Raw genomic sequence first — 27,800 nt, 5'->3', positions numbered from 1 at the left:
AAGAGAGCGAGGAAAAAAAACAAAAACACAGAGAGAGATTATTAGACAGTGTTTCCATGATGAGCTTTTTCTAATCGCGTCATGCCTGAGGAGCTCAGAGAGCGTAGCCCATCAAACTCTCGCACCACGCCACTCATGAGTCGACAGCCCAGAGGGAGCCGTGCATTTTTTTAATGCTCCTCGCAGCATCATGCAACTGCTGTCAAGGCTGCTGAGAAGAGGTATGAATCATTTTGGTGCGTCCCTCCAGTTAGAAAAGAGCCTGTTGAGTAACTTGAAGGTCTGGTTTGATGACAGCAGCAGCCAAGAAGATCATGGATAGCTACATTATGTTGTCTTTACACTTTTAACATCAATGACCAAGATTGTGCAAGACTCATAAATCAAAATCTTGCGGCTCCTTTAACACAAGCAGGAATTAAATATGAACCCATTTGCCACTTTATGAACGAAATTAAAGTAAAAGCTGTAGACCGATTAAAGTCAAGTTCAGTCTGCGGGTGGTGCGCTTCTAAGTGGAAAAACAGCACATTAGCAGAGTAAAATGTGTCTCGGAGGGCCATTGCTCTACAGGTCGAACAGCTCCTATGGCGGGGTTAACAGCCCGGGTGCCAGGATGAGTATTATGGGTAGGAGTGTGGTTGGCAACAGGGGCCCCTGGACTGCCAAGGTGCTGTGACACCCGAGCCTGCTGTCAGAGCGACTGAGCGCAGGCTGGACGAGGGCAGTAGCCTCACCATCTGTTGCACGACAGCCAAAGTCACCCTGTATGTAGGCCGTGTGTCTGAGTGGGAGAGTGTGTTTGTGCGTACGGGCAGTGTGTCAGTATCAGTGTCCCTGTTCATGTGTGTGAGTTTATGTGTGAATGTGTGAGTGTATGTGTGAATATGTCCATATATATATATATAAATGGCCGCATAGGTTCCCTTTAAAATGATTACCTGTAATTAATAATCCTTCAGAGAGGAACAGCCATCAAACTCTTTCAGCGAATACAACACTGATAGAAATACACAGTAGACGGAGCAGAGCAGTGAAGAGAGCATAATGGAAACATACACAAAGAGAGAAGTTGGTGGGTTGAAGGAGCAGTTAAAGGCACATAAATGAAGTCACTATGACGAATCTATATTCCAGCTGAACAGAGTGTTACACATTTAGTGACCTTTACCATATTCCCAGTGTGAGTTCATTGAGTCAGCTGGGATATGCTGGAGCAAATTGACTATGGGAGTTTGGTTAATTCCCAGAAAACAGCAATAACTGAAATATACACTAGAAACAATAGAAATCTAAGTTAGTCTTCCTCATCTTTTTTTTTTTTTTTGAAAAATGACCACAGTTTTCCTCAATTTAATTTTTTCTTTTAAGGGGTTAAAAAGTGAGAATAATAAGGTACAATTCTCCTCCAATACAAAGTGCATCACTTGTTCAGAAATGTAGGCATTCAAGGGTGTTACTGTCAACAGTTCTTACTTCTGAGACAGGAAGCAGTAGAGAAAATAGATTATAAGGTGAGGTGCTGGCTGGGTACTGACCACTTCTCGGGGTAGCAGGGAGTCCTCTTGACGAATCACCAACAGGTTCACAGTCCCACCCATGGGCGTTGCTCGGAGCAGGGCCACCACCTCTTCCTGGCTCTTACCATTCAGGTCCACTCCACTAACCTGCACATAAACACACACACAAACTTAAATACTCAAAAATAAATGGACACACAGATATACACACACACTCAGCAGCAAAACTAAAATCAAAGGGACTGACTTCAGTGAGGGGGGGATCTATGGCCTCCACGTAACCTTTATGTAGATTACCCTCTGAGCCAGTTGGAGCTAGAATTAAACATGGGTTATTTCCCCCTAAAATGAGTACTAGCTGATTTTCATGTCAGTCTGATTGAAGTATAATCAAAATATTGTTCCATCTAGCCACTTTTCCTCAGCAATTCAAAGCTGGAGCTGAATTGTTATAGCCATGGGGAACACAGTGTGTTTGACTCATTTCAACAAAAGCTCTGTAAGATTGAATTTTGGAACAAAGCCATATCAGCCAAAGAGTAATTAGTCTGTGAAATAACATACAATCTCACAGAACACTGTCGATGAACACTATGTAATGGTTAGAGTGTTCAAAAGTGCTGCCCCACCTCCAGCAGCCGGTCTCCAGCTTTCAATCGGCCATCTTGGATGGCGGCCCCTCGAGGAAGGATGTTTTTGACATAAATGGGAGCACTGCCACCGATGGGGACGTCTCTGGATGTGATGCTGAACCCAAGACCCTCTGGACCTAGAAAAAAATGGAAAACAAATGAATATCGTTAGAAATGTAATGTGATATTTTCCTGATTAGTTTTCTTGTGCCTACTCATCATCAAGAGTTCAGAGGTTTCCTACACGACATCAATCCTTGAGACTTCAGTGTCTTGTTCAAGGACACTTCATTAGGTGAACCTGGGCAGTAAAAATGAAAGATTGTCAGCCTACATGCTCTCGGGCTGTGCTACCGCAGAACTATAACAGTGATATTACTGATTTACAGCTCTACAGCTCTTTATCGTTCAGAGGAGGCAAGAAAGTAAATAATGTGCGTGTGTTTATGTTCGGTAAAGTGTTCCAGTACCTCCATATGAGTTCATAAGTGTCAACAACAAAAAGATTTGTTTCTCCAGGTAAACAGTGCTTTCATTTCAAAAAGGCACATCACTTACAGACAACCATGTGGCTACGATACTGATGAAATACAATTCAGTTCTATATGTGCATTTCAGAAGACATATTTTGAAACTCGTTCTAGTTACTTATAATAAAAGTCAGAGAGGAACCTAAAAATGTTGTGCCAAACTATCATAGCTTTTACTGTGACTCTTAGAAACAAGCCAGGCTCTTGAAAGACGCTGCTGTAACATGAGTAACCGCTACGCAGGGATCAAATTATGGTTTTCCAGCATGTTCTGAACCTCCTATAGTTAATACAAACATACTTACTTCCATCTTGACATTTTTCATTGGTTTGCCATCAGGGTGTGTCTCACTCACCTTTTTTTAGGAAGTAAAAATGAAAACATGGCCCTAACTCTAAATATAGTGTCAATGCTATGAACCAAAATTGAGTGTTTATGATAAGTGCATGTGGATTGTAAAGCCACTCTTGCAAGTTGTGGTCGGATTAAAGACCAGTTACGGACCAGAATAAGCGGAGAGAAGTGACTGGTTATGGATTGCAGAATGCTTCAAAACCCCATTCAATAGCTTCGTAAAACTTAGTGCAGTACACCTAAATAGCAAAAATGCTATTTTCTAAATCATCCATGTACCGTGTGCCAGATGTTTAACCAAAAAAACCCTTCAGACTTTTTGGAACGACGGCAGGTCAGGAGGCTGTGTTCAAATCATGTCTGGGGTCAAGGCAATCCTGCAGATAGTTTGAAGTTTGCATAATGTGGAAAGCAGTGATCATCACATGTTCATTAAAAGTAGTTTCGTACCAACGTATCATTGAGCAAGAGCTACATGCCTGAGGCTAAATTCCACAGCTGAATCTGAGAAAACACTTCACATATTCGCTGTGCAAAGCCATTTGCTCTAGGTTTTAAGACTGCCCTTTAAGGTTCACCAAATGAATATGAATTGCTGGTCTGGAGGAAGTAGGCAAATACAGTAACAGATAAAAAAGAGGATCTCAGGCCTGACCTTTTCTGCTGACCAGACCTGAATTTGTCAAATAAAAGCAAAAAATGGTTTCAAATGTCAGCTGGGGAATGAGGTAAAACAAATAAATTGTGTTTGTCGGGTTATTCTTTGACAGAATATTTAAAAATTCAATGGCCCTGCTTCATAATGCTATTAGATGAGTCATTAAGAGCAGTGTTCAGAGAGATACATTCCACCATGCATAACCTAGCCGTCGGCGATTCAAGCAGTCAAGTGGGAAAGAAGCGTTACATGGTTTCAGCGGAGACTTTTCGGATGGTAACAACAGTGATTAGTATTCATGTCAAAGTAGCTGCTCCTTTCACAGAGCTGTCAGCACCTCTGATGCTTCATCATGACCCACTTTTCCCAGTATGTCTCTCTGGCAGTCTGTCGAACTGTCTGTTGTCTCGCTGACAGTGATGGTGTTGATGAAGAGGAAACACAAAGGGGGAGAAGCGCGAGATGGCAACTTTCTCATGGCTTCTGCACACAAACAAACTTGCGGGAAAGATGATGAAGAGGTTGCTTATGAAGTCAAAAAGTTGAGCTGTTGAGGATAATGACGTGCTATGATCTCTCCATCGATGCGCCGTGATAACTAAGCAGATGGAAATAGCTGCCATCGTTTATGTTGAGTGTTAAATGCCAAACTTTTAATACAAGGTCACATAGTTGCCATGGCAGTCAGTCAGAATAATAAAACAAAGTTTTGTTGATCATTACTCAATGACCTATTGTATCCTACTGTACCTCTGTCTTACAGTTTCAGATCCCAGATAGACTGCACATTATGGTGCCCCTTTCAAATCCTCTACATCACTGTCTCTGTTCCCCTTTCCCTCCCATGCCAGTCCCTTTCCTCTCCCCTGGCCTGCACACTAAAGCCTAATGAGCAGAATCAAACTCCTGCCCATTGTAAGATCCCGTCTTTAACGGTCTCCAATCAGGCAATTAGGAGAATGCATCTCTAATAGGCCTGCAGTAATTAACCACTGACGTCTTTATTTTGGGTAATAGAAGACCAGGATAAAAGTAATTGTATCCCTTTCTGGATTAGTTGGAATCCTGGCTTCAATAAGCCAATTAAACAGCAAACATGGGGAGAGGCTGAGGCACATTAGAATGACTTAATGGGGTGCGTATGTCCTTTTCGACTGCAGTATTTGATTAAGGCACTCTTGTTAATTTGCCATGCAAGATCTGCTCCTGCCACTCGGAACTCAGAGCCACTTAGGCCGAATCACAACAATTACAACGAGTCAACAACAAAACTGCTGAAGCCTTTCTAAAGGTACATTAGTGGTGATAAAGTCTGATAGGGATCAAATGGAACTGTCAAAATGGATTTCCCTCGACTCTGTCAGATTTTAGTGCTCAGTTAAATTTCCAATCCAACAACATTTGGACAATAAATCATCTCCGTTTAGAGTTCATGAATGGCTTGAAGTTTACAAGCGAGGCACATCCATTCCAGTAAGGCCCCATTTAAATCATGAGCAATAATCTGAGAAACCGTTTCTGTCACTTGGGCAAAAGCACACTTTTGAGAGTTATGACTGGTGTTGAATTAGACGATGAAGCAATGTGGCTAGCGAAAATAAACTAAACTACTGGCATCAGTCTCTTGCTGGCGCTCCACCAACATCTCCCTGGCCCTTTTGTGCAGAAAAAAAGAGGGGAACTTTATCACATTACAAACAAAAAAATATAACTTGCAGAGCAGCCCCACACTGTATAAGAAGTCTGAAACTCTGCTGGCAGTGTTCAGGGACCTTCGCCAAACATATTAGAGCAGCTTGTGACTGCATTTCCCCAGAGCGCGTAGCATTTAGCCTGCGCTGCTGCCCTCACTTGCCGCACTATTCCCTGAAGCTCGCTGCTACGGCCCTGGTGCCAGCTTTCAACTAAACATCTGCTCCCTCCGACAGAAAAAAAAGGGAGCAAAGACAAAGAGGGAGAGAGAGAGAGAGAGAGAGAGAGTAGGCAAGTCACCTCAGCACTGGTTCATTTCACAACCAACTTCTTGTCAATTCATATAAAGATAGTGATGTGATGAAAATGAGATGCAGTCTGGCAGTAAACCCACCACAATGGTTGGCTAAGAAAAACAACTGGTCCAGTATCAAAGGCCCGTCCAAGTCCACAAACAAACCAACCTCAGCTAGAAGCAGACTGATTGCTGAATCTTAATATTTCAACCGCAGGCACATGGTGATGTAGCTTGAGTGCATCACGCCACAAACTCTGCTTTGTGTTGTGCTTTTGGCATGCTCAGTTCAAGAAAGCCCACAGGAGCAGAGATCTTTGAATATCTCCTGAAAGATTTAAAGTTGTCTCCTCCAACGTTTTGTTTACTCTGGAGAAAATGAATGCGTACAGATGATGATATGGCCCGGTGTCCCCTTTGTCTCAATGAGGAGTAAAGAGAGGCGACAGAGCGGAACATGGGTGATAGAGGCAGGAATAGAAAGAGAGAGGTGTTATTTAGCATCTGCTCTCTCCCTTGAAGGATGAACTACTTAATGGTTGTCACATCAGCTGCTTTATGATCAAAATAGCAAAACTGTATGTGTGTGTCTTAAAGTGAACTTTAAGTGCAGTTAAAAGCAGAATGCTGCTGGATCTGGCTTGTGGAGAATCTGCCAGCCTGGAAATCAGAACCTGCTCACTTTGATGCTGTAATATCAGTTACACAGAGCGTTCTCTCAGCTCTCTGCTGATGAAATCATTTTCATTTATAGATGAATGCAGATGGATTCACAGACGTTCTTTCTGATGCCTATTTAAACGCACCTGCGTAGTTGGAGAATGTTAAATTAAAATTCCGTATTTAGTGGCAGTGGAGTGACATTGCACCAGAAACAGACGTGGTTCTGTGACATCTATTCTGCCTCTTTTGCATGAACCTCCTGTTTGTGCCAAAACAAATGTTAAGGTCAGGAAAATACCAAATGGTCATTGTGCCGCCATGAAAATAGGGCCCTTTGTGTGACTATTCCTGCCATGTGCTGAAGTTTTTACTGTAAGTATTATTCTCATGAAAATGCTGAAAAGATTTTCACTTTAACATCCATGCATTCATGTGTGTGTTGGTTCCTACCTTTCTTCAGCTGGATGTTGAATCTGCGGCCTTTGTTCTTTAGGTAGGAGCTGGTGGACGGGTTTGTGCTAATCCTGCGCTGCAGGGAAGGGGAGGGGGCTGACGAGGTTCGGGAGGCCAAGGAGTGGGGCAACGTGGCGTACCGTCGGTTCGGCTCTGGGGTGCTTCCTGCCAGGGGTCCCTGGTGGCTACAGAGCAAGACAAAGATCAAGGTTTGATTTGTTTTTTACCTACAGGAATAGTACATTTCACAAATCATGATGACGTCACTTTCAACAACAACTGGAGCAAGAACTAATGTTTTCATCATGACATTATGGCAAAACATCATATTTAGATGAACTATATTGGAAATAATGATGGTAAAAGCCACTTAGAACAACAGACATGTAGGCCTGACCCTGCCTGCTCCATGGATCGATCAGTTGGTCAAAATGCATTTGTCCAGTCAATAATTTATTGGTTGAGAAATTGCTTGTGGGGTTAGGGTTGTTATTTTGTAAAGTTCTGATATTGTGCTCTGCTAATAGGATTCATTCACTCTGCGTCTGTCACTTTGAGCTGCTGTTTTAAATTGAGCATATATTTATACAGTCATCATCTGTCAGGCTGCTATAATGTCAAGTGTGATGCACAATAATGATGTTTCAACATTAAATGATTATCTCTGTACAGTAGGGAACATTGACAGTTTGACTAAATGTATCATACAGAGATTGGATAGAGGATTTATGAGTTGATATAATTGAAATTAAGATGTAGACAAGGACCTATCTGATAAACACGCACATGTTTAGCTTTCTGGCATTAGGCCAAAGACATTACAGAAATTAATAGTAACCACAGGCAGACAAAATGGGCTTTTAACAAGAGGATCAGCGATGCGGACTTGGAGGTCTCAGGTAGAAATGATTATTAAACCGCTCTCTTGCCTTTTATTGTAGCTTTTAAACTTTGATGGATTCTCAGTGAGGATATTAAGGAAAAGTCATTGACTGGTGTAATTAAAACAGAATTGCCATCATTGGAAACGGTGGCAGTCTGAGACTGCTTAGCCTAATTATGTGCACAAACAGGAGCTTTTGTTATTTTTCCAATCAACTGGTTGGACAGAACTTTCATTTCATGGTCCTGTGTGTCTGCTTTCAAATTCTGTGCAGGTTGTCTTAACATCACCTCAACGACAACATGTTCTTTCCTCAACCTACTTGTGGTTGAGGCCCGGTTTTGGTCGAGATCTGGACAGCAGCTCCCCCACCAGACTGGACCTGTCTCCCGGCTGCTGAGAGTCTTGGCTGAAGCGGACTCTGTTGGACTGGGGCGGGCTGAGCTCGGTCTGGGCCAAAAACAGATCGTACTGCCTCTTCATAGCTGCGGGGACCACATGGAAGAGGATGACCGGGCTACGCATCGCCTGCCGGAAAATGTTCTGGGCTCTGGAGGTGATGCAGAGAGAGAGAGAGTGGGGAGGTCATGCAGACAGAAATGAATTAGCTTTAACATGATAAGAGATACAAGTACAATAATGTACTATCATAGCTTGACAGATATAGAGGGATAAGGAAGGCTATGTGGTTCTGTATGTTGAGAGACGACAGGGAGAGTTGAGGCTAGCATGGCTAATTGCCGCGCTACTCACCACATCGCAGCAGAGGACAGAAATTACATTATCTATAATTACCAGCATCAAGGCAGGAAAGAGATAAGGATGGTGGGTCAGAGATGAAACATTATATATTGTGTTTTCTACAGTATATTATGCCAGTGACTACAATATAGTAGTCTGTGTGTTTGTGTGTCTCTGTGTGTGGTAAGAGATGAATGGACATGAGCTGAATCAACAATCAGAGCAGAGATGATGAATCATACATCAAGGAAGCTTTCCAGGCAATGAGGTTCCAAAGTAAGCAGACGCACACTTCACTCCTTACACACAAAATAAGAAAAAAACTCAGAACTCACACTGAGTCTCGTGAGTTTTGGGGCCAAGACAGCTCAACATCATTCCCAGACACAAGAGTTGTTTAGTCTGATTTGCTGGTGGCACTTAGCATATAGATAGACTGGCCCGGGAGCGAACCACGCTGCTGCAGAAGGGGCCAGAAGTGCGGTGGATGTCTGGATTCCAACAATCCCACCTCCTGTTTCCAGACCCCCATTACCACACCAGTAATACCATGCTGATTCTATCCAAATGACAACCGCTAAGCTGCTTCCGCCACAATAGACAGCACTTCATTGGAGCGGTGTCATGGAGGCGAGGCGCGTATGCCGTACCAAGCCACTTCTGCAGGATTTGGTCTCTCCCATCTTTATTCTTATGGTAATTTACAAAAATCATTCCCATGTGCACACTGAGGGGTGATGACTGAGTAAGTGTGTGTGTGTGTGTGTTTGTACGCAAATGTTCCCACCTGCACATATACAGTGCCATCACTCCAGTAATCAGCCTCCACGCGGGCCTGATTGAATAATAAATCACCCCATCAATGCATCATTACATTCAGTTAGATTAAGCGCCTCAAAATATTTACCCATGCAAAACAATCCAAGGAGATTAGACTATCACTTTAAATTGTCGCTCTGTGCGATGCACAATCAAAGGGGGAGGGGGTGATGAGAGAGTGAGGGGAGCAGACAGGGAGGAAAGTTTAGCTCCTTCACCTCATTTTCATGCAGAATCACAAACATCATATGCATTTGGATTCCGGTGAGGAGTGTGTGTTTGGCAGGAGAGGTAAGTGTGGAACGCTACAAAACATCACTCCCTAGTGGATTTGGTTTGTAAGCCTCTTTCACAGTAGAAAAGGCTTGGAAGGAAACTGGGATGTTTACTAATGACAATAGCATCGTTTTGAAAAGAATAAAAAAAATCCTAAAACCTTAGTGGCTTTGTACACAGACTGGTGAACAAATTAACATAATGCGGTAAGGTAAGCGTGATAGTCTGGAGTTTTACATGCTGATGGAAAGCTTTTCTTATCTTTGCCAAAGTCGGTTATAAAATGTTAGGCGTGCCTTGCTTAAAAACACATTTTGACGGTGATAGAGTTGTCCAAGAAAGAAATGGGTACTCTCTGACTTTACCTCTGAATGCAGAGGGGTTCCAAACTGGTTTCTGTCAATCGTCCAGCAGGGTGGCTCTAAACCCAGTGGTTTTAGATGACTAAGTCCAGCCCAGTATGACTGGAGGCTGGGCCTTTGTTAGCAGGAATCTGGGCTATTTCTTCCCGTGGAGGAGTGGAGGATAAGAGAGAGAGCCAAGCAGACCCCCGTACACTGCCCCCAGAATCCAGCCTGGAGGAGAAGCAATCTCTTTCTCAGCCTGACACACACACACAAGTGTAGATAAGACTTTATAGCCCAGTGTAACTGTGTGTGTGTGTGTGTGTGTGTGTGTGTGTGTGTGTGTGTGTGTGTGTCAGCGTTTGTGTGTGTGAGGGAGAAGGGTGGCTTTGGGTAAATGAGGGGAAAAGTCCCAGGTTTATATCTTCATTCCACTTTAGGAAATGAAGGGGAGCGATGAATCGATAGAAATGAATCGAGAGAGAAGTGTAGGTGGTTTTGGATCAGAGGGCGAAGCAGCAGTGAAGGACTGCAGGTCACTGAGACCTATTACAGGAAGGCCAACAAAGTCAGTAATATTTCTGTTTTATTGTGCTGCTGCGTGGATGTCACGCCTCCCTGAAGTTTGGGCTCCACTTATCAACAGCAACACTATTTACTGTCACTGCACTTAATGTCCAGCACAGTGCTCTCAATATGAGCTGTTTCACTGAGTGAACAGTGCTTCAGGATAACACTGTATGGGTCCTGGCTTTGGAAGGAGTGAAAGAAATTAAAATCAGTATGGCATTCAGTGCACCTGACAAGAAGAGGACATGAAATGATTTGAAGAGTTACTGGGAGTAGGAACTTCAGAGTTGAGAATGCAGCTTACTGTTCGAAGCGCAGGTTGCGAATGTCTCCCTGATTTATTTTGACAATGCAGTCGTTCTCCTGGAAGAGATGCTCCTGCTCGGCTTTGCCCGCACGCTCCAGACGCTTCACTAGCAAGCCCTGAGTCCTGGAAATGATCACACGACAGGTTACTGATAAAACATAATTTAGGCACATACTGTAGCAATTACACCACACACAGTGACATATCAATGCACTGAGCAGCAGGCAACAAGTTGCAAGCCTAGTCCCCTGCATCCTTACATTTAAAAAGGTAATGAGAGTCCAAAGAAATGTAGAAAAGAAGGCATGGAGGAGGAGGAAAATAAGATAAGCTAGGTGATTTGCAATATCCAAAGAATGAAGTAAATATCTACCCTGCGTTGATATTGGCCTAGAGATTTATAACTTACCAACCGACACTGGAACAAAGTGCTGCATTTATTTTTACTATTTCAGTGTGTATTTTATCAGGGAGTGGTATTCAGTTTTACAATTGTAATACTTTAAAAGTTCCCCACCATATTTTTGGGGGAAGTAATTTTAAGTAACTTATTGTAATGTACTTTTGCACGCCACTGTCACCAAAAGTTAACTTTCCAAACTAAGCTTGGTTAAAGACCTGCGTTTTCCTGCGGCCAGGAGAAGCACTGCATTACTAACTAAATTTTAAGCCTCTGTCCTCCACTCTGTCTGCCTTTCTGCGGGCAGGTTTGAGAGAATGACAGGGCGGGTTGTCCGTGGTAATCCAGACCAACAGCTAAGAGATCATCTTACGGCTTCAGAGGAAACGCTGCAGTTGCCTTCACTGGAGCTTAAGACGAGAGCCGGCACTGCTGTAATAAACACCCAAGCAGTTCCACGGCAGTGCCATCTCAGCAATCCCTTCAAAAAAAGGCAACCTTTACCTTCAAATACCCCCCCCCCCTTCTAAATAAATACATCAGTGAGCTCCTTGGGGCTTTAGTTAGGCCCTGAGGATAACCACATGCAAAGAGATCTGATGTGCGCTCGCAAAGCAGAACTACAAACTCCATCTCCGTCTCTAAGGCGGCAGATGCCTGAGGTAGCAGGTAGACTGACTGAGTGCAAACGTTTGGTGCCCTTGCATAAACTGACAAAAAGTTTGGAGGCTTACTTTTGGGAAATTAAAATAATGATGAAATATATCCCAACCAAAACTATTCAGAAGCCAGACTAAGATGTACAAGATGTAGTAAATTACACTGCAATCATCAGTGGCAAGGACATGAGCTGCGTGCTTTTCATCATTTTCAGTTACTTCCTATCCTTTCACTGTACAGATAAACAACAGCACATTCAAACTGCGACCCTGTTTACCGCAGACGTCAAGGGCAGATTTGCAGAGCTCTTTAGCATTTCAGCCAAACAGAGCCACTTTCAGAACATTGCTTTAATTGGCTGCATAATGTGGACATCCACGCTCACACCGCAGACTCATCTCAGCTCCTCAATGAGGGTAAATGGTTCAGCATTAAGTTGAAATTAAAGATCACAAAAGGCCCTTCCCTCTTTCTCGGTGTCTGAGGCGGCGGTGCCAGGTCAGCTTAAGTGTGTTGAACAGAGAGTAATTGAGGGCGGTGTGGAAGCAGACATGATTGTGCTTTATCTCCATAAGTGTTGGCAGCTTGAAAACAAAGTATTGTGCATGGAGATTACAGCATGGGCACACTCTAATGACTTCTGATCTGGGAGCAGACCATAGACAGTAGATAAAGGAGTTTTCAGTTGATCCCTGATCAGTATTCAAAGCAGCAGCAGGGAGGATTGGGGATAAAGCGGCATCTCTTAGAGATTTGAAGGAGATGATGATTTTGTAAAAGCACCATTATTGTGATGACTGTAATGCACTGCCACCCTCTCAATTTCTCCCCGTCTCACTTATGGGGTTGTTTTGTAGATACTTTTGTCGTTACTTGGGGAAAGCAGGAGAGCTAAAGCAAAATCTAAATGGCGAGCTGGAAGTCAGTGAATTCATCAGCTGTCAGATACAAGCACAAGGAGTTTGTAGTTAGAGGACTCTCTGCAAACATCAGGCCTGCTAAGTCCCACTTTTTCTTGAACACAAGAATCAGCATCGCACTACACTGTATGGCTTTACTCCATCTTGTGGCTGCGCAGCAGTGCTGAGAAATGATTTGAAGGAGGCCACCTGCTCTCATCCACTGCCTTTAATCAAATAATAATCCAATCAGGATCCATTTATGCGCGGCAATTATGTCCGCAGTTTGTTTACAATTGAAACTGGTCATGGAATGAGAAGTTCATTAAGCAAAGAATGCATCCGCAAGGAGCGTGTGTGTGTGTGTGTGTGTGTGTGTGTGTGTGTGTGTGTGTGTGTGTGCAGATGTAAAGTATATCTATGTGTGCACAGCATTCAAGGTAGACTGGCACTGGTCACAAACTGTTTGTATGTGTGTAAGAGAAAGAAAGAGATGACAAGAGCCTGTGTGGTAACACACTGCTAAAGGTGAGTCCATACTGTTCACAAACTGCATGGGTAGAAGTTCATTTACAGGAAAGGATCTGTGTGTGAGAGAGAGAGAGAGAGAGAGAGAGATACTGTCTGCTGGAGTGACAGTCTCTAAGCTCTCTCCTGCAGCTGTCTTCCCCTCCTGCTTGGATCTAACTTTATGTCAGTACAGTGAAGCAGAATGGGGGTCGACACTGGAGCGCCTGCAGTTCCTTGTTTGCTGTCTGGTTTTGCTGGCTGTCTGACCCCTGTGGCCCCGGTCTAGACACTAATGACAGCCCGCTGAGCCTAATGCCTCCTGTCCGAGCGCACAGCACACAGGAAAGAGCTGGGCCAGGCCATTAGCATCATCCCACTGACCAGACGCTAAGTCTTATCATGTCTGAAGTTAATTGAAGGCTCTGATAGCTATTAGTGCCAACCTTAGCTGATGGAGAAGAAATTTAGTGGCCATGCAGCATTACCGTTACATCTTGCAAGATGCAGTCTGATTTTGTGGGAGCACAGAGGAGCTTAAAGATAATACTGTGTTGGACGTGAACTGTATTCAAGCAATATTGCTTGGTGCGACTCATCATGAATCATTATTTTCCTGCTCTGACTCAGGATAGCTCAAAGTGTCACAGCTTCTGAGGGAGTCAATCACACGAGGTCAAAGCTAAATATAGTTTCTTGACACTTGCTTATAAACAGCAATGGGATTAGCGTCCAAAAGAAATGACACACAGCAATCTTCAATGACAGCCATCCTCTCTCCCTAAAACGTCATCCCATTTCATCTCCCCACTCATTCCCCTGCCTCCCTCTCCCAGCGCTGAGTAGTCACATTCACCTTGGTGGCGTGCCAGTCCCTTGGCGTGCAGCAGGGATCTGTGTTATACACAAGCTTTTAGTTTGATTACATCTGGCCGCTTCCTCCGTCCTCTACTTTTTCTGGAATAACTATAAACTAGGATGCATTCCTCCTCTTGTCCTCTGTCATCGACACTCCTCATCGGTTAAAAAGAAGGAAGGAGGCAAAAGGAAGCAGTCTGAATCACCTTCGCCTTCAAGGCAGAGTGGACGCCATTGTGACTGAGGACGTAGGTACGAATGAAAGAAAAGCATAATGCAACTTGGAAAAACTGTGCAGTCAGGAGCAAAACTACTTTCATCTGTTCTCCTTCCACCTGGGGGTTTCTGGGCGTGGTGTTTCAACAGGGAGACTCACAAAAATAAAAAGGGTATGGCCGGAAGAATCAGAGTCAGTGAAAAAGACAGCCTTAGAGCATCATATAAAAAGAGGCGAACAAGAAAAAACTGAAAATATGAGTGAAATGATGAGTAAAAGTAAAAACAAAGCAACATCCACAGGGATTCAAACCAAAGGACGGAGGAGACACTAAGCTGCATTGATTCTCAGATTTTATTTGCTTTCTTTTACCTGACATCCTGCGAACTGAAAGGCACTACGTGGATCCCCAGGGGCCCTCCTTCATTGGACACCTCGACCGGCTTGAGCATGCCTCTGCAGGACGATGATGGATGAGGAGGACGAGAAGAAGGAGGAGGCAGGGGAGACATGCATGAATAAAAACACAACAGGAATGACAAGAAAATGTAGAAAAGCTGGTTATAAAAGACGACTCAGCCAAACATGACGAGACGTTGATGGGGTGTATGGGATGGGGGGTTGGTGTGCACTGCATTGTGTTATGTCTATACAAAGTCATCCGTTACAAAGTCAGGCTATTGGACCTCAGGGTCGATTAGGGACCCAAATGGAGACTCCAATTAAGTGATTAAGATCAGATTGTTGTGCTAAAAGAGAACAGATTAATTGAAAAACGTGTGAGGAAGGGAGGAGGAGGAGGAGGAGGAGGAGGAGGAGAAGGTTCATTTGTGTAGATAAAGACGTGAAGACAAATGAACACAAGCAGCCGTTGATGCAGATGTGTGCGATGATGCTGATGGAGGAAGGCGTGGTGTTGATGTACGCTTTGTGTTGTCATTGTTGTGTGGTGACATGGTTGTGTTTAGTTAGATGTTCTGACAAGTATAAACCTTTGTGGTATCACCGTGATGAATTAAAAGGTCAGTTCACCCAAACAATGAAAAACACATTTTCAGGTTTTGAGATTTCTGCAGCCTTCAGAAAAACTTCACATAATTAATTTAACAACAGTTTTCACTGCAGAAAGCTGTTCATAACGGGAACACTATTTATTTAAATGTAACTGTTCAACACTGTGAGCATCGCAAATAAAAGTATATTGTGGTGGCAGAAATATCAGAGAAGGATATCTCTTATCTGGACAAATAAGATCGAAACTATCTACTTGTCTAGATACCAGATGGAGTGAAAAAATATATATTTTGCATGTATTATTGGGTGAACCAGCCTTTAAGGACATACTGTATGGTATATAGGTGGTTGGGGGGGTTGCTGGGGATCACTCACTCTAGGCTTAACACAGGTGAATGTTCCAATGAGGAATCGGCCCTCCCTACTGGCTCTATCCGTTCAATCCTCCTTTCTTGTTTCCTTCGCTCTTCTTCCTCCTCCTCCTACAAAGAAAGAAAAAAAGACAGGGCAAATCATTAAAAGAAAACTGTTCCAGCAAAGTAAAAAAAAAAACCTCACACTCTTGTTTTTCATTATTTCTGTTTGGCTGCGCTTGCATCTCCTCCTCTGCTGCCTATATCTCTCCTCTGGCTTTTAATCCAATTACCTGCAGGAACAAATAACGGCCTCTGTTCTAAATCAAAAGAGACTTTCAGTGGAGTACAGACGGGAGCGCGGATGCTGCCGCAGAAACATCCCTCCCCAGCCAAAAACTTCAGCGACTGTAGCGACAAAGTGGCCCTGATCGATTGCTCCTGCTCAATCAATCAGGTCTGGCCTGGGGCGTGGCACAGCTTCTGGGTTTTGCGGTGATGCGATCAGGTCTACAGTGAAGGAAAGTGGTTGCGTCCGCTGTCATTTGTTTCTCTCACGCTCTTCATTACATTTACTCATCTTCCTTCAGGGCCATTAGGCAGCGGGGCCGGGAGGCAGTGGCTTTTACAGGCAAACCAGACGTCTGAGGACTTAACTAGAGACAGAGCAGCCTCATGCTCGCCTTCATGGGGGATAAAATCTTTATCTGAGCTCTGTACATGGAGATGGTACAGATGGAGGGGGGCACTTAGATGCAGTGATGACATGCTGCATGTAGAATTGGAGGGAGATATATTTAATAACACAGGGTTCAGTTTCAACTAATCATCATCTGTTGAAGGTTAGTTACATGAGGAGCTAGGGAGGTTCATCAACAAGTGACAAGCACACTGAACATCAGTGGGTCATTTCAGTTTTTGCTTCCAGTCCTGCTAGTAACTGCTGATCCTTGTGTGTGTATGTGTGTGTGCGTGTGTATGTGTGTGTGTGTGTGTGCGTGTGTGTGTGTGTGTGTGAGCTTGTCAGCGCCCAGACAGCGCATCGTCTCCTTTGGACGGTCTGCTGAAACGCTTTGTTAGCCACTGCTATTTCCCCGCCCTCACCGCTCACATTCCTCTTTCTCTCTCTTTTACTGAAATGTCAGGCACATCCAAATAGGTCTTGTGTCTGTCTGGTTTCTATATGGAAATGGATTCAACCCTTTTCAGAGGCCAGGATATCTTTGGCAACATGCAGGCGTGGCGCAGAGAGACTCTGTCCCCGATTTATTTATTGGAGGCGGGGAGTGAGGTGGGATGGGGGCATGAAAATTTCATCAGCGGTCTACGTTAAGAGACCTGGACTCACCCTACCTGTCTGTTTCCCCTCTCTAACTGTCCAGCATGAAAATGAGTCAGTCAACCAGTCACCCCCGCCTTTAATTACGTGTCAGCTGAGGTCCCAGGTGCCTCGCGGGGGCTGTTATTCACAAAGCCTTTTATGAACCCCCCCCCCTCCAGTGGGTTGGCCGGATTTTTGTTATACATATATATGCTGTGCACAAAGGACCTGGCCACCTGTGGGTATCCATAAATACAGACGGGAGGGCATAGAGAGGAGAAGGCAGGTGAAATTGAACAAGAAGAATAAAGTATATGCTATGAGACAGGACAGGCAGAGACTGAGATGTGAAAGGAATACGTTGACTTTAAAAAAGATCATTTTCATACCCAGCAACCAAATGAAGGAGGCGATGGCGCTTGACGTCTTTGTCTCATTAGATGACAGAGGGATCAGAGAGGCGAGCTGATTCACAGTGTATCATCACAGAAAGTGACATGTAATTAACTCCAGTAACAGTAGCTTTCAGCAACAATCTCCTGTCTGTTAGCTTGCTCCTGTAGGTGGCAAGTGGCTGTGGCTCGACTGCATCTCCCTTTGCCCGTCTTAGCATCTTTCTGCTGAAATGTAAGAAAAACTGGAGATACGTGATGTGATGGAACAAGTAAAGAATAAGAAAAGACGCTGTATCCATGAGTATTACCATCAGAGCGCCGAGGGGAAAGGGATCCTTCACTTGCGTGAGGCCAAAAGCACAGTGCAAGCAGGTTGAGTGTGTGAATGTGAGAGGTAAAATTACCATAAAATGGCACAAGGACATATCAGAGCAGCACCAGACCAAGCTGATGTTTCTATTCGGTTATATTCCAGACGAATGTTGTGAAAAACCAAGAGAAACTGTGAAAAGGAACCCGGTGAAAAAAAAAGAACGACAATTCACGAGAGTGAACACACTTAGAGTGAGTTGGCAATGGAGGAGAGAAGAGAGATAATGAGTTGTGAATGAGAGTACTGGGACAGAAAAGGTCATGTAGGGGGGGAGAATTGCAGGGCATTGTCTTAAAATCAACCGCATTAAAACCTTTCTTTTCTGCAAACAGGGTGAGATTTTAACTTGTTTCAAGAACTTTCTTAAGTGTTTTCTCCTTGATACAAGCGCAGTGATCTGCCTCACACCCTCCTGCGTCAGATATTGACTTTCCTTCCAAGGACATCTGTGGAACAGTTGAACTACTTCACATATTAAAGTGGAACCATTTCACAGCTTTGGCAGGATTTGCAATGTTTTTATGAACAATGTACTAATGTTTAGCACATTTAAACTGACATGCTGTCATAGTGTGGATCTGAAACAAACAATGCACCCGTCTTACACTACTGTTTCTGTTAGTGTTTTGACATAAGAGCACACTTTCTCAGTCATTAGGAGTGTTCTCATTCTCACATTATAATGCACCACACGCTTCAACTGCCAGTCAATTTCCGCCATAAACAGAAACCCATGATTGACACTTGATACTGGATTCACGAGGCAGTGCTTAAGTGGCCACTGTGGTTCATTAAAGTCAAAATGGGGATATCCAGCCAGCAAGGGCACAGACTCTTCATTATCCAAGACTCTGGACAAAGTCTACGCTTTGACCAGACAAACACAGAGCGCCTTCTAGGACTGAACGTGATAAATAATTACTTGAGATTGACATTTTGTGCAGTGCAGTCCTTAAGGATAGCTGCTGACTTCTTTTTATAGTGGTTGAGTGTTGACTCAGTGTACCAGGGGTCAGTGTCTCCTTGTGACCGGCGGCAGAAGAGGAAGCCATCTCCCTTTATATTCACTGCCAGCCCACTTATTGTCTGTCCTCGTGTCAGTGGCAAAGCCAGGCACTGAGTGACAGCTGGGGAGAGACACAGGCTAAATATACATCCAGCTCTCTCTGCCCCTCCACTCTCCCTCTCTTCTCTCTTTCTTTGTCTCTCCATCATTCTGAATGTCTCCTTTCTCCCTCTCTAAAAACCTTCCATTTCTTCCTCCCCTGAGTGCTTTTAGCACCCTGTTGATCCCTTGGTAACCAGTGGAGTGGGGAAGCAACAAGGCTTTTCATCTCTCTCTCTCTCTCTCTCGCTACTTCCCTCTCTCCCTCCCCCGTCTCTCTCCCTTCCCTTCCATGCAGTAGGGAGGGCTCAGAGCCCTGATCTGTGGCCAAAAAAAATCCACCAGCCTTCCCTCAATGAAGGGAAGCAAAAGCAAAGGGTTAGAGGCTCAGCCATCGGACAGCATTAGATTATTGAGACTCATATAGGAAAGAGAGAGGTAGAGAAAGACAGGGGAGAGAGAGACAGGGAGAGCTGCAAAGTGCAGAGTCTTGTTACCTTCAAATGGACAGATAGGTTAGCATGGCAAGAGGACCAAGAGGAGAGAAGAAGAGTGGGAGGGAGGGAGGTAGCAGCTGCCTGCTTAAGAGGGAAATGCTGTACACACACACACACACACACACACACACACAACTGAAGCCCACTGCTGGAGGGTTGGGGCAAAGGGTGTGCTGAGGAGCTGTCATCCTCCATCAACCACTGTCCTAAAGGACACCTACTGTAAGCATGTGTGTGTGTTTGTGTGTGTTTGTGTGTGTGTGTGTGTGTGTGTGTGTGTGTCATGCCATTAGCCATGGGCAAGTACAACATGTAGCTGTAAGGAGGGGGCTTCCTCCTGAGCCCATCTTTGGCGTCAAGGGCTTAACAAGGACAGGTTCAAAGGTCTCAGCAAAATGGTGTGTTTCTGACCGCCACCCCTCCTTTAGGGCCGAGGTCCACATCTGTGTGACAGCTTCATGTGTGGAACAGGCCTCCCTGCCAGACAGTGTCACGCGTACTCTTTACAATGGGCCGTCTGTGCCCCTGCAGAACAATGGAGCCCAAAGAACAGGATACAGAAACGTCTCAAAATGAACAATGTTGGTGTGTTCGCTGTATGAAAAAAATAAAGGAAACAAGCAATTTAACCGGAGCATTTAGCAAAATGGCTGTTGAAATATTTACAAAGACTGCCCTCCCTCCTGATCTGGCCAGCTGAAAATATGAAACATTAATTGTGCAAGGTGACATACGCCCCTTATGGAAACATTAAACAAGCCAAAGGTAACAAACGATGGCAACATGTGAAAATAATCTGTTTTCAGCGAGGCCGAAGAAAAAGCAGCAGAGGCTTTTCCTCTCCCTCACAAAAGGTTAAGGAGCCATAATTGTACCCTCATTACCTCCAGTTAATGCAGATCGACTAAACACTGTACAACAGACAAGACCAAACAGGACTTCATGGTACCGCTGCATTGCACAATGGCATTGACATACAAAGACAAGCTTCCAGTAATAACTCCTAATAGTCCTATTAAAGTCCCTTTGACCTCACGAAGCAATTACCAATAATTTCCCATCTTAACCGGAGCCAGAATCCCACTGTTTTCAATCAGCAGTTAAAAGAAGCTTTATGGCATTAGACACAGATTTTTCACCGAACTTTGAACAACATATGATCCCAACTTGTGTACTTCAGTCTCCACCAGCTGCTGATGGATGGCATATGCAGTGTGTGTAGGACGACCAGGATTTACCACACACGGATTATTGTCAATGTTACAGAAGGTCTTTTATCCCTCATATCCATCCCCTCAGAGAAAACTGCCATTAGGGCCAAATTAGACCCCAAAATGGCCTCTGTGGATAGATTGGACATGACACGACCCAGCCCAACCCTCTCCACCGTCCTTAACCCTTTATCCCCCACCAGCCCATCGGACTCCAATTCCATTAAAAACAACCAATACGTCACAGTGACTAAGATTATGAGACACTTATTTACATTTATGTTGGGGATAAGGGAAGATTATAAAAGGCTGGGCAAAGAGTTAAACTGGTTAGTGGATGATGAAAGGGTCATAATGACCTCCTTCATCCTGCCCACAAGTTCCCTAAATGGCACTTAATGGGTGTCAGCAGGGAGGCAAAAACCAGTTTCAGCATACTTTCTTATCTTCTTTATATTGTTATGATCTTAAGGATCATGATGATGTAAGCTAATGGTGATTTCAATACTCAACAATGAGGATTTATTGTGTTGCTGTGTACACAGAATAGACAGTGTGGTACCAACTGTATCGGGCACCTCTTTCACTGAATGTTTCATTTGTTTGGCAAACTATTAGCTCCCTGTTGGACTGTAAACTGCAGGTCTGGAAGAAAATCAAAGCAGTGTGACCCTGGTGTCTGCTATCTCTTGCTTTGTATGTGTGTGTGTGTGTGTGTGTGTGTGTGTTTGTGTGTGAGAGAGAGAGAGAGAGGGAGGTTATGATACCACAGTCTTATGTTTGTGTGCCAAGGGGAGAAGCCGAGGCAGTGCCTGTCCTCTGATGAGGACATGTGTTGTCTTTCATATTTCACACCCTGCACCCATGGGCTCCAGCCTTGTTCAAAGGAGAGCACTCGCATTCCAGATTAGATCTACTATTCCTTTTGATAATGAGGAGAGGGAGTCACATATGTGTTGTTGTGCTAGGTTAGGACAGCAGGGACTGGGGTTGGGTATCAAGAACCTGTTCTGAATTGGAACCATTTCCACATTTTTAAGAAACAAAGATGTGTTAAGAAACAAGCTTTTTGGATTCCACTCATCCACTCCTGACAGCAAAGTTTGGACTTCTGTTTCAGCTTATGTTGCCGCTACGCATGTGCCAAAGCATGTGTATAGAAGACAGCAGCGACAAACATGTGACAAATAATTTCATGTAATTGAGGAAGAGAATTTTCTGCAGCATGGTTTATGAAGGCAGCATTTTTTGATAGCATTTTCATGGCCATAAGGCCTCATAATTAGCTAATGCTAGCAATGCTGCCTTTTTGTTTTTAACTAACCTAAAGCTAACTAACCTTTTTATAACAAAGATGGTTTTTGCTTTTAAAATTGTTTTTCTCACCGAAATGATATAACGACAAGAATAATTTGACAAGAACCCTAATCAATATGAATCACAATATTGATAAACTATGAAGCCAATGATCTGCAAGGTATATTGCATTCCCAATTGGGCCATCCCAACAAATCTTTTTGATCAACAAAGATCTCCAGCCTTTCAATCTGTCTCTCTTTGTATTGTTTGGAAAAGACATGGCTGCTGGCTCATAAGAGTTCAGGCTCTGACGTGGCTTTACTTGGAGCAAATTAGGGGGACAGACGGGTTCCTAATGCTGTTTAGCAAATTAGATCAGAGATGTGAGGCTGCATTTGTCCACATCAGGACAGAAAGAGGCGAAATGTGGAGGGGGTGGGGTTGAGAGACGGACAGTGCTGTTTGTGGACTGATATTTGGAAAAACAAATGCCTGTCTCTCTATTTTTACTCCACTCATTTTCCCTCTTTGTCTCTCCACTACAATCTTTGTCTCTTCTTTTGTCTCTGCCTCCGTCGGCGGGAGACCTTTGTGTGGAATACATCATCTGCCAGCGCCTGTTTCATATCAGGCCTGGACTGATCTATCAATGACACAGCTGCCTTTGCCTTTGCCCACTGTATCGTTAAATTGCACTTTAATTAAATTAGGCCTGCTAATTATGAGGGCTTAAATCAATCACCAGGTCAATAACAGAGGCCCAAAGCGGACGGAGAGGCCCAAGACTTTTTCCAAACCTCATCAATAATAGCCGCAACCGGAGCAGACCGCTCCTGTACCAGAGAGCCGGAGGTTCAAACGGGTAGGAATTACTGTGAATTGAGTTATCGTCACCGGCTTTTGTCCGGAGCACTTCTTACTCTTACAAGCTCTGTGAATAATGTTGTTTGACTACAGTGGCAGTGTTTCAAAGAGTTTGAATGTGCATAGCATTTTGCATAACTTCAAAGGGGTGTTTACCGCAGATTTAGAGTTTTCTGGTGCATGAAAAAAGAAATAGTTCAAAAGGGGTACTATGACTTTCCAGACACCTGGCTTAGGTGAAGGGAGGTGATTCTCAACAGATAATCCTGAGGGTTGAGTGCGCAGCCCCACTGGGCGGACGGTCCCAGCTGAATCCCGGGTCTTTACCCATGCATTAAAAAGAGCTCTGTGGTGCTTTTCACAGATTAATCATCATTTTGAGCTTATTGAGTGGGAGGACAGTCTGCTTTCCACTGCTCAGAACGTTTAATCCATCTTTCAAACTGTGAAGGTCAGTGAGCGAATGTTACCCCCGTTGAAATAATTGAGTGTTTGAATTTCAATGAGAGCACCCGCAGTTCAGATCTGGATTGTAATTAAATACATTTTCTTTTTTTATTATTATTTTTAGTAGCCGCTCCTGCAGTTATGCGAGTCAGAATCACACTGTCTTATTGAGTAGCACGGTGGCTGCCAATAAACTGCGCTCGCTGCACTGCCAAATTGTAACCGGGACTATTCAATACAACGGTTACTGTGATGCAAATGTTGTATCAGTTAGTAATAATGGCGGCATTGAGACAGAAAATTTGGAGAGCAGCTATTCACGCAAGAATCTCATCTTCTATAGGATGTTTTAACACGCTGTGACCTCAAACTGCACTTAAGATGAGGAAGGAAGACATGAAGAAGAGGGGATGGGGGTGAATGATGTTGAGCTATGAATAATTAAGTGGAAAGCAAAGCTTTGGTACACATTGCAGCAAGTTATTACAGGAGGTGAACGGTCTATTCCACAGATCAGCCATTGTTTGCTGCCTTGTTTGAGCAGGTGGGGTGGGTTGTGAGTGGGGGCTCATCTGTAGCGTCATGGGAGCGGTGTGTGGCGAGGTGGTGGGAGGGAGGCGTTTTCCATTTCATTTTAATTGGAAGCTGGAATTCTTGGATAAGGGGGAGAGAGAAAGCCATTTGGCAGACATTGCTCTCAGCTAAATGAAGAGGGCCGTGTGGAGATGAGGGGCCTGTGGAGGGCCAGTAATGAAGAGAGGTCCCAAAAGACTCCTGCACGGCCACGGCAATCTAGTGGACCCAGGAAGGTGGGGCCGGGTGTGAGTGGGTGGCGGGGTTGCGTGCTTCCATGGAGACGGAGGGAGGAAAGAGGAAGGAAAGAGAGGTAAGAGGAGGGATGGAGAGATAAGGGGACGCAGGGGGCGCTGTCTGAGTTAAACAAACAAACTGAAACCTCCTCGTTTGCATACGTTTCGGCTCTGAGTGCAATGAGGGCAAGATCAGACAAGATATCGATTGATCAAAGGAGTGTGCTAGTTAGAGTTGAAGATAATTCTCTTGCTGAATACAACGACAAGTGATTGCAATCACTGATGAGATAAGAGCATGGGGAAATCATCGGTGTCACAACAAACGAGAGAGAGATCGGAGTATGGATAGTCAATTTGCAGCATGTAAACATTGCACACACGCATACAACACAAGAAGCAAGTCCACACAGGGTACCCATAGGTGGACTTACACATCAAGGTATCTCTTCATATTTCAGCTAATCATATAACAACATCAGCAGTCTCACCTTCCAACCCAACAGACACACATGAACCCCAACAAGCAAACCAACTCATGTTTCCCCGCTCCACCGTTTTCTAAATGGAAAAGGCTGTCAGCGTGATTCTGGTTGAAAGCATGAATGCATGTGGGAATATCGGAGTATGTTGTGATGGAGCTCAGCGGGGGGTGCTATTCTACACAACAGCTCCCATGGCCCGCATACCCAGACTATAAAGAGGAGAAAATTCCAATGGAAAACTGCTCTGCAGGGAGAAGCGCAGCCCATTACAGAGGTGCTCCTTGCTAGAATGACACCATTAACTCTATCTGGGCTATTCCAAATTCACTGTGGGCATCCAGGCTTGAGACACTCGAAGGATCATACCAGTGATTTTGAAGTTTTACTGCAGGAGATTTTCAAAAGCATGCCATAGTTTTTCAGTGTTTTCAGACATTCCAGACAGCCGTTGGTGTCCATTCATTTCGGTGAAATATGAGGATTAAAACTAGCTTGAGATAGGTAATCTATCACTGGGAACATCCCGGTACCCTTATGAAAGTTTCTGTACATTTTCATGGTAGACCCTATTGCAGTCAAGTGTGATATAATTTGTCTTCCAGGTAGTGAATTAATGTGTTGGTGGGAAACTCTGAACATCCAAGACTTTAGATTTAGCTGGCAAACATCAGCCTTCTTCATAAAACTCACATTGTCCTCATCCTTGTCTTCGGGTTTGAGTTTCTAAGTGAGTGCAATGCTGAAATCTGGGTCGCTCGATAATCGTCATCACTCGATTGAATGGGCTTTATCAGTTCTTATCAATCCCGAAGATATGAGTCTGAAGGGGCCTGATACACCTACTAGTAGGTTCAGAAGGCCATTATCTATTCATCACGTCTGTATGAGATACACCGGGCTTTCGACGTGAACCCTGAATCTGCGTCAGGTGACGTAGCATAAAGAGCGACAACGTCTGTATTAGGAGGATGCCGGGGTGGATGGATGGGTCAAACACAGGCTTTTAAGTTAGCCTACATAACATTACAAACGTGACTTACGTATGTTACTTACGTATGTTACTTACGTTACGTGACGTGTATGTACTTACTTACTAACTTATTTTAACCCAAACACGATCTTTTCCTAAACCTAACCAAGTAGTTTTGTTGCCTTAATCTAAGGTGACGTGCCATGAGTGATCAACCATGTGAATAGATGTAACGGCCCCTTCTAACCCAGATCTATGAGGCTGATAACGATGCCCATTCAATGGAGTGATAACATTCAAAACGGGTGCAATAACAGCACAACCTTTACGAAAAATAAGGGTGAAAATATGCTTTCTGTGATTGATTACGCTATCTAAAGCAAATTTAAAGTCTTAAAGTAAGAACGTTTAAGGTAAATTCATATTCATACTTTACTGAAGTCAATGAAAACCAATGGCTGCTTGAACCCCCCATCATGCATCACCTTTATTTACAGAAATCTATTTTCCAAAGTGACATACAGTAAATGACAAGTCAGATAATGTTCAAGAATTTCAAAGAACATTTGAAAGTTGACACACACTGGTATTGCAGGGATTGTTAATGAAAGTTTTACTGGGTAACATCTTTATCATGATATGGCAGCATGACCTTTACCACCATTATGCTGCCACATATGCCTCTGTACATGTCCTGTATGAGTAGCTGTAAGCTCTCCTATATCAAATGTTGATATAAAACTGGATAGAAATGGTGCACAATCAAGAACAGAGCAATATCTTAATGAATCCACATAATACCTCTTGTGGTTCAGCACAAAGTGGCTGGCTACCATGGCTACATCTGTATGGGAGGAACAGAAATGGACTGATTGGCCCACTACCATCTCTCTCCTCCTCACCCTCCCTCTTTAGAGGCTTTCTATTCCTCCATCTCCTTGGCTCTGAAATGAAAGCACCTCATTCCTCTCCGTTCACATCCAACTGTGACGGCTTTTGTTCTCCAGCTGACGCAAATGAAACGGGTCTCTTCTGCCGAGATGGCAAAGCAGCTCCGTCTCATGTTTCTCTGTGGCCCCAAGATGTGAATGTTTACTGTCGGCCAGGGCCTTATTACATTCCTTCAGCAACTTAAAAGCATTGCCCCCCTAATGGGACCTATAAAACAGTGAGAAAGCCTATTGTGACAATGGACCTCATTGTGTCAGAGTGGACTCATTTGGCACTCTGCAGAGAGTGGAAATGTGTGGCATATTAAAAAAAAAGCAGCGAGAGAAAGAGAGGGTGAGAAAGTAGGATGGAATCAAATAAATAGGAGTGAATGACTTCGCACTGTGGGAATCTGGCACTGTCAATCTAGAGCATCAGTGTCGGGCATCAAAAAGAGCTTAGCGCTTTAGCTGTATTTGTTGCAGCATATACTTTAGTTTCTCTCTTGGAGCTAGAGTCAGGTTTTGGTGTTGATGGTTTTTGAATGATCGTTTAAGGAAGACATCTTTATGCTTTTGCTGCCAACCTGAGTCGGCTTGGGTGTAATTAACTTCACAACAGCAATATTCAACACGTTGCCTGGATATTGGCCATGCTCGTCCTACAAAATACTCAGCACTTCCCTCCAAAGCCTAGACGCTGCCCCCTCTAAGAAAAGTAACTGATTCAATGAAAAATGTGGATGAACACAAAATTATTTCATCTTGAGAACCGGTGTTAAGAGTGTGCATCTTCCTCTCCCAGCTTTGTTCTCTGCTGCCCACACTGGTATGGCTCCATGCTGGCGGCCCCGCCTTATTCCCTGAAGTCATTATTGTCTTCGGCTAAGGTGTCCCTGCTCCCTGTGATTTGTGGGTAATGAGCTGGCACCCCCCTGCCCGTGTTCAATTATTCTCATTGAGAAAGTGATTTCTCACTCCACGGAGCAAATCGGAGAAGGCGAAAGCGTGAACTCTAATCAAGAATTAACACGTTCACAGCCAGCGGTGCGGAGAGGGATAGCCACCCTGATACCGTAGAGGTGGTGTAGGTGTGGACAGAAGAGAAGTGGAGAGGACAGAGGACGGGTAGAGGGACAGATGAGTGACATTCACCCTGAAAAACCCTGTTTTAGTGCATGCACTCGTCTCCAGTGTTTTAAAGTGAGACAAAAAAGGAACTGAACCAAACTTGGCAAAAAAAGAGGTGATGTGTTTACAACTAAAGCACAGACAGCCTTGCTGAGGGGCTGTTAGCAGTGATGTGCAAGAGAGGACGGCATGAGAAATAATTAACCACGTAGAGAGGGAGCCCGAAAGAGGGGGCAGCGAGAAGAGGGGTGCAAACTTTGGAGAGAAAAATAGAGATGAGGAGAGATGAAGAGCACCCATAGCTCAGTGACTACTAAT

General features: G+C 44.1%; 1 protein-coding gene across 1 annotated transcript in view; it reads right to left on the bottom strand.

Annotated features, from left to right (window-relative positions):
* The window catches only part of LOC139304541 (partitioning defective 3 homolog), a 309,773-nt gene that overhangs the window by 151,202 nt on the left and 130,771 nt on the right, over positions 1-27,800 (bottom strand). The window contains exons 7-13 of the mRNA XM_070928476.1: positions 15,669-15,766; positions 14,652-14,735; positions 10,736-10,861; positions 8,004-8,231; positions 6,796-6,983; positions 2,150-2,289; positions 1,539-1,667 (exon numbers count right to left, since the gene is read on the bottom strand). Of these exons, the coding sequence (XP_070784577.1) occupies positions 1,539-1,667; positions 2,150-2,289; positions 6,796-6,983; positions 8,004-8,231; positions 10,736-10,861; positions 14,652-14,735; positions 15,669-15,766 (993 nt within the window). The remainder of the gene's footprint in view (positions 1-1,538; positions 1,668-2,149; positions 2,290-6,795; positions 6,984-8,003; positions 8,232-10,735; positions 10,862-14,651; positions 14,736-15,668; positions 15,767-27,800) is intronic.

This window comes from Enoplosus armatus, chromosome 21 (assembly GCF_043641665.1).
Source record: "Enoplosus armatus isolate fEnoArm2 chromosome 21, fEnoArm2.hap1, whole genome shotgun sequence".
Taxonomy (NCBI): Eukaryota; Metazoa; Chordata; class Actinopteri; order Centrarchiformes; family Enoplosidae; genus Enoplosus; species Enoplosus armatus.
The sequence above is the reverse complement of the archived record's forward strand: the minus strand, read 5'-3'. Positions and strand labels throughout refer to the sequence as shown.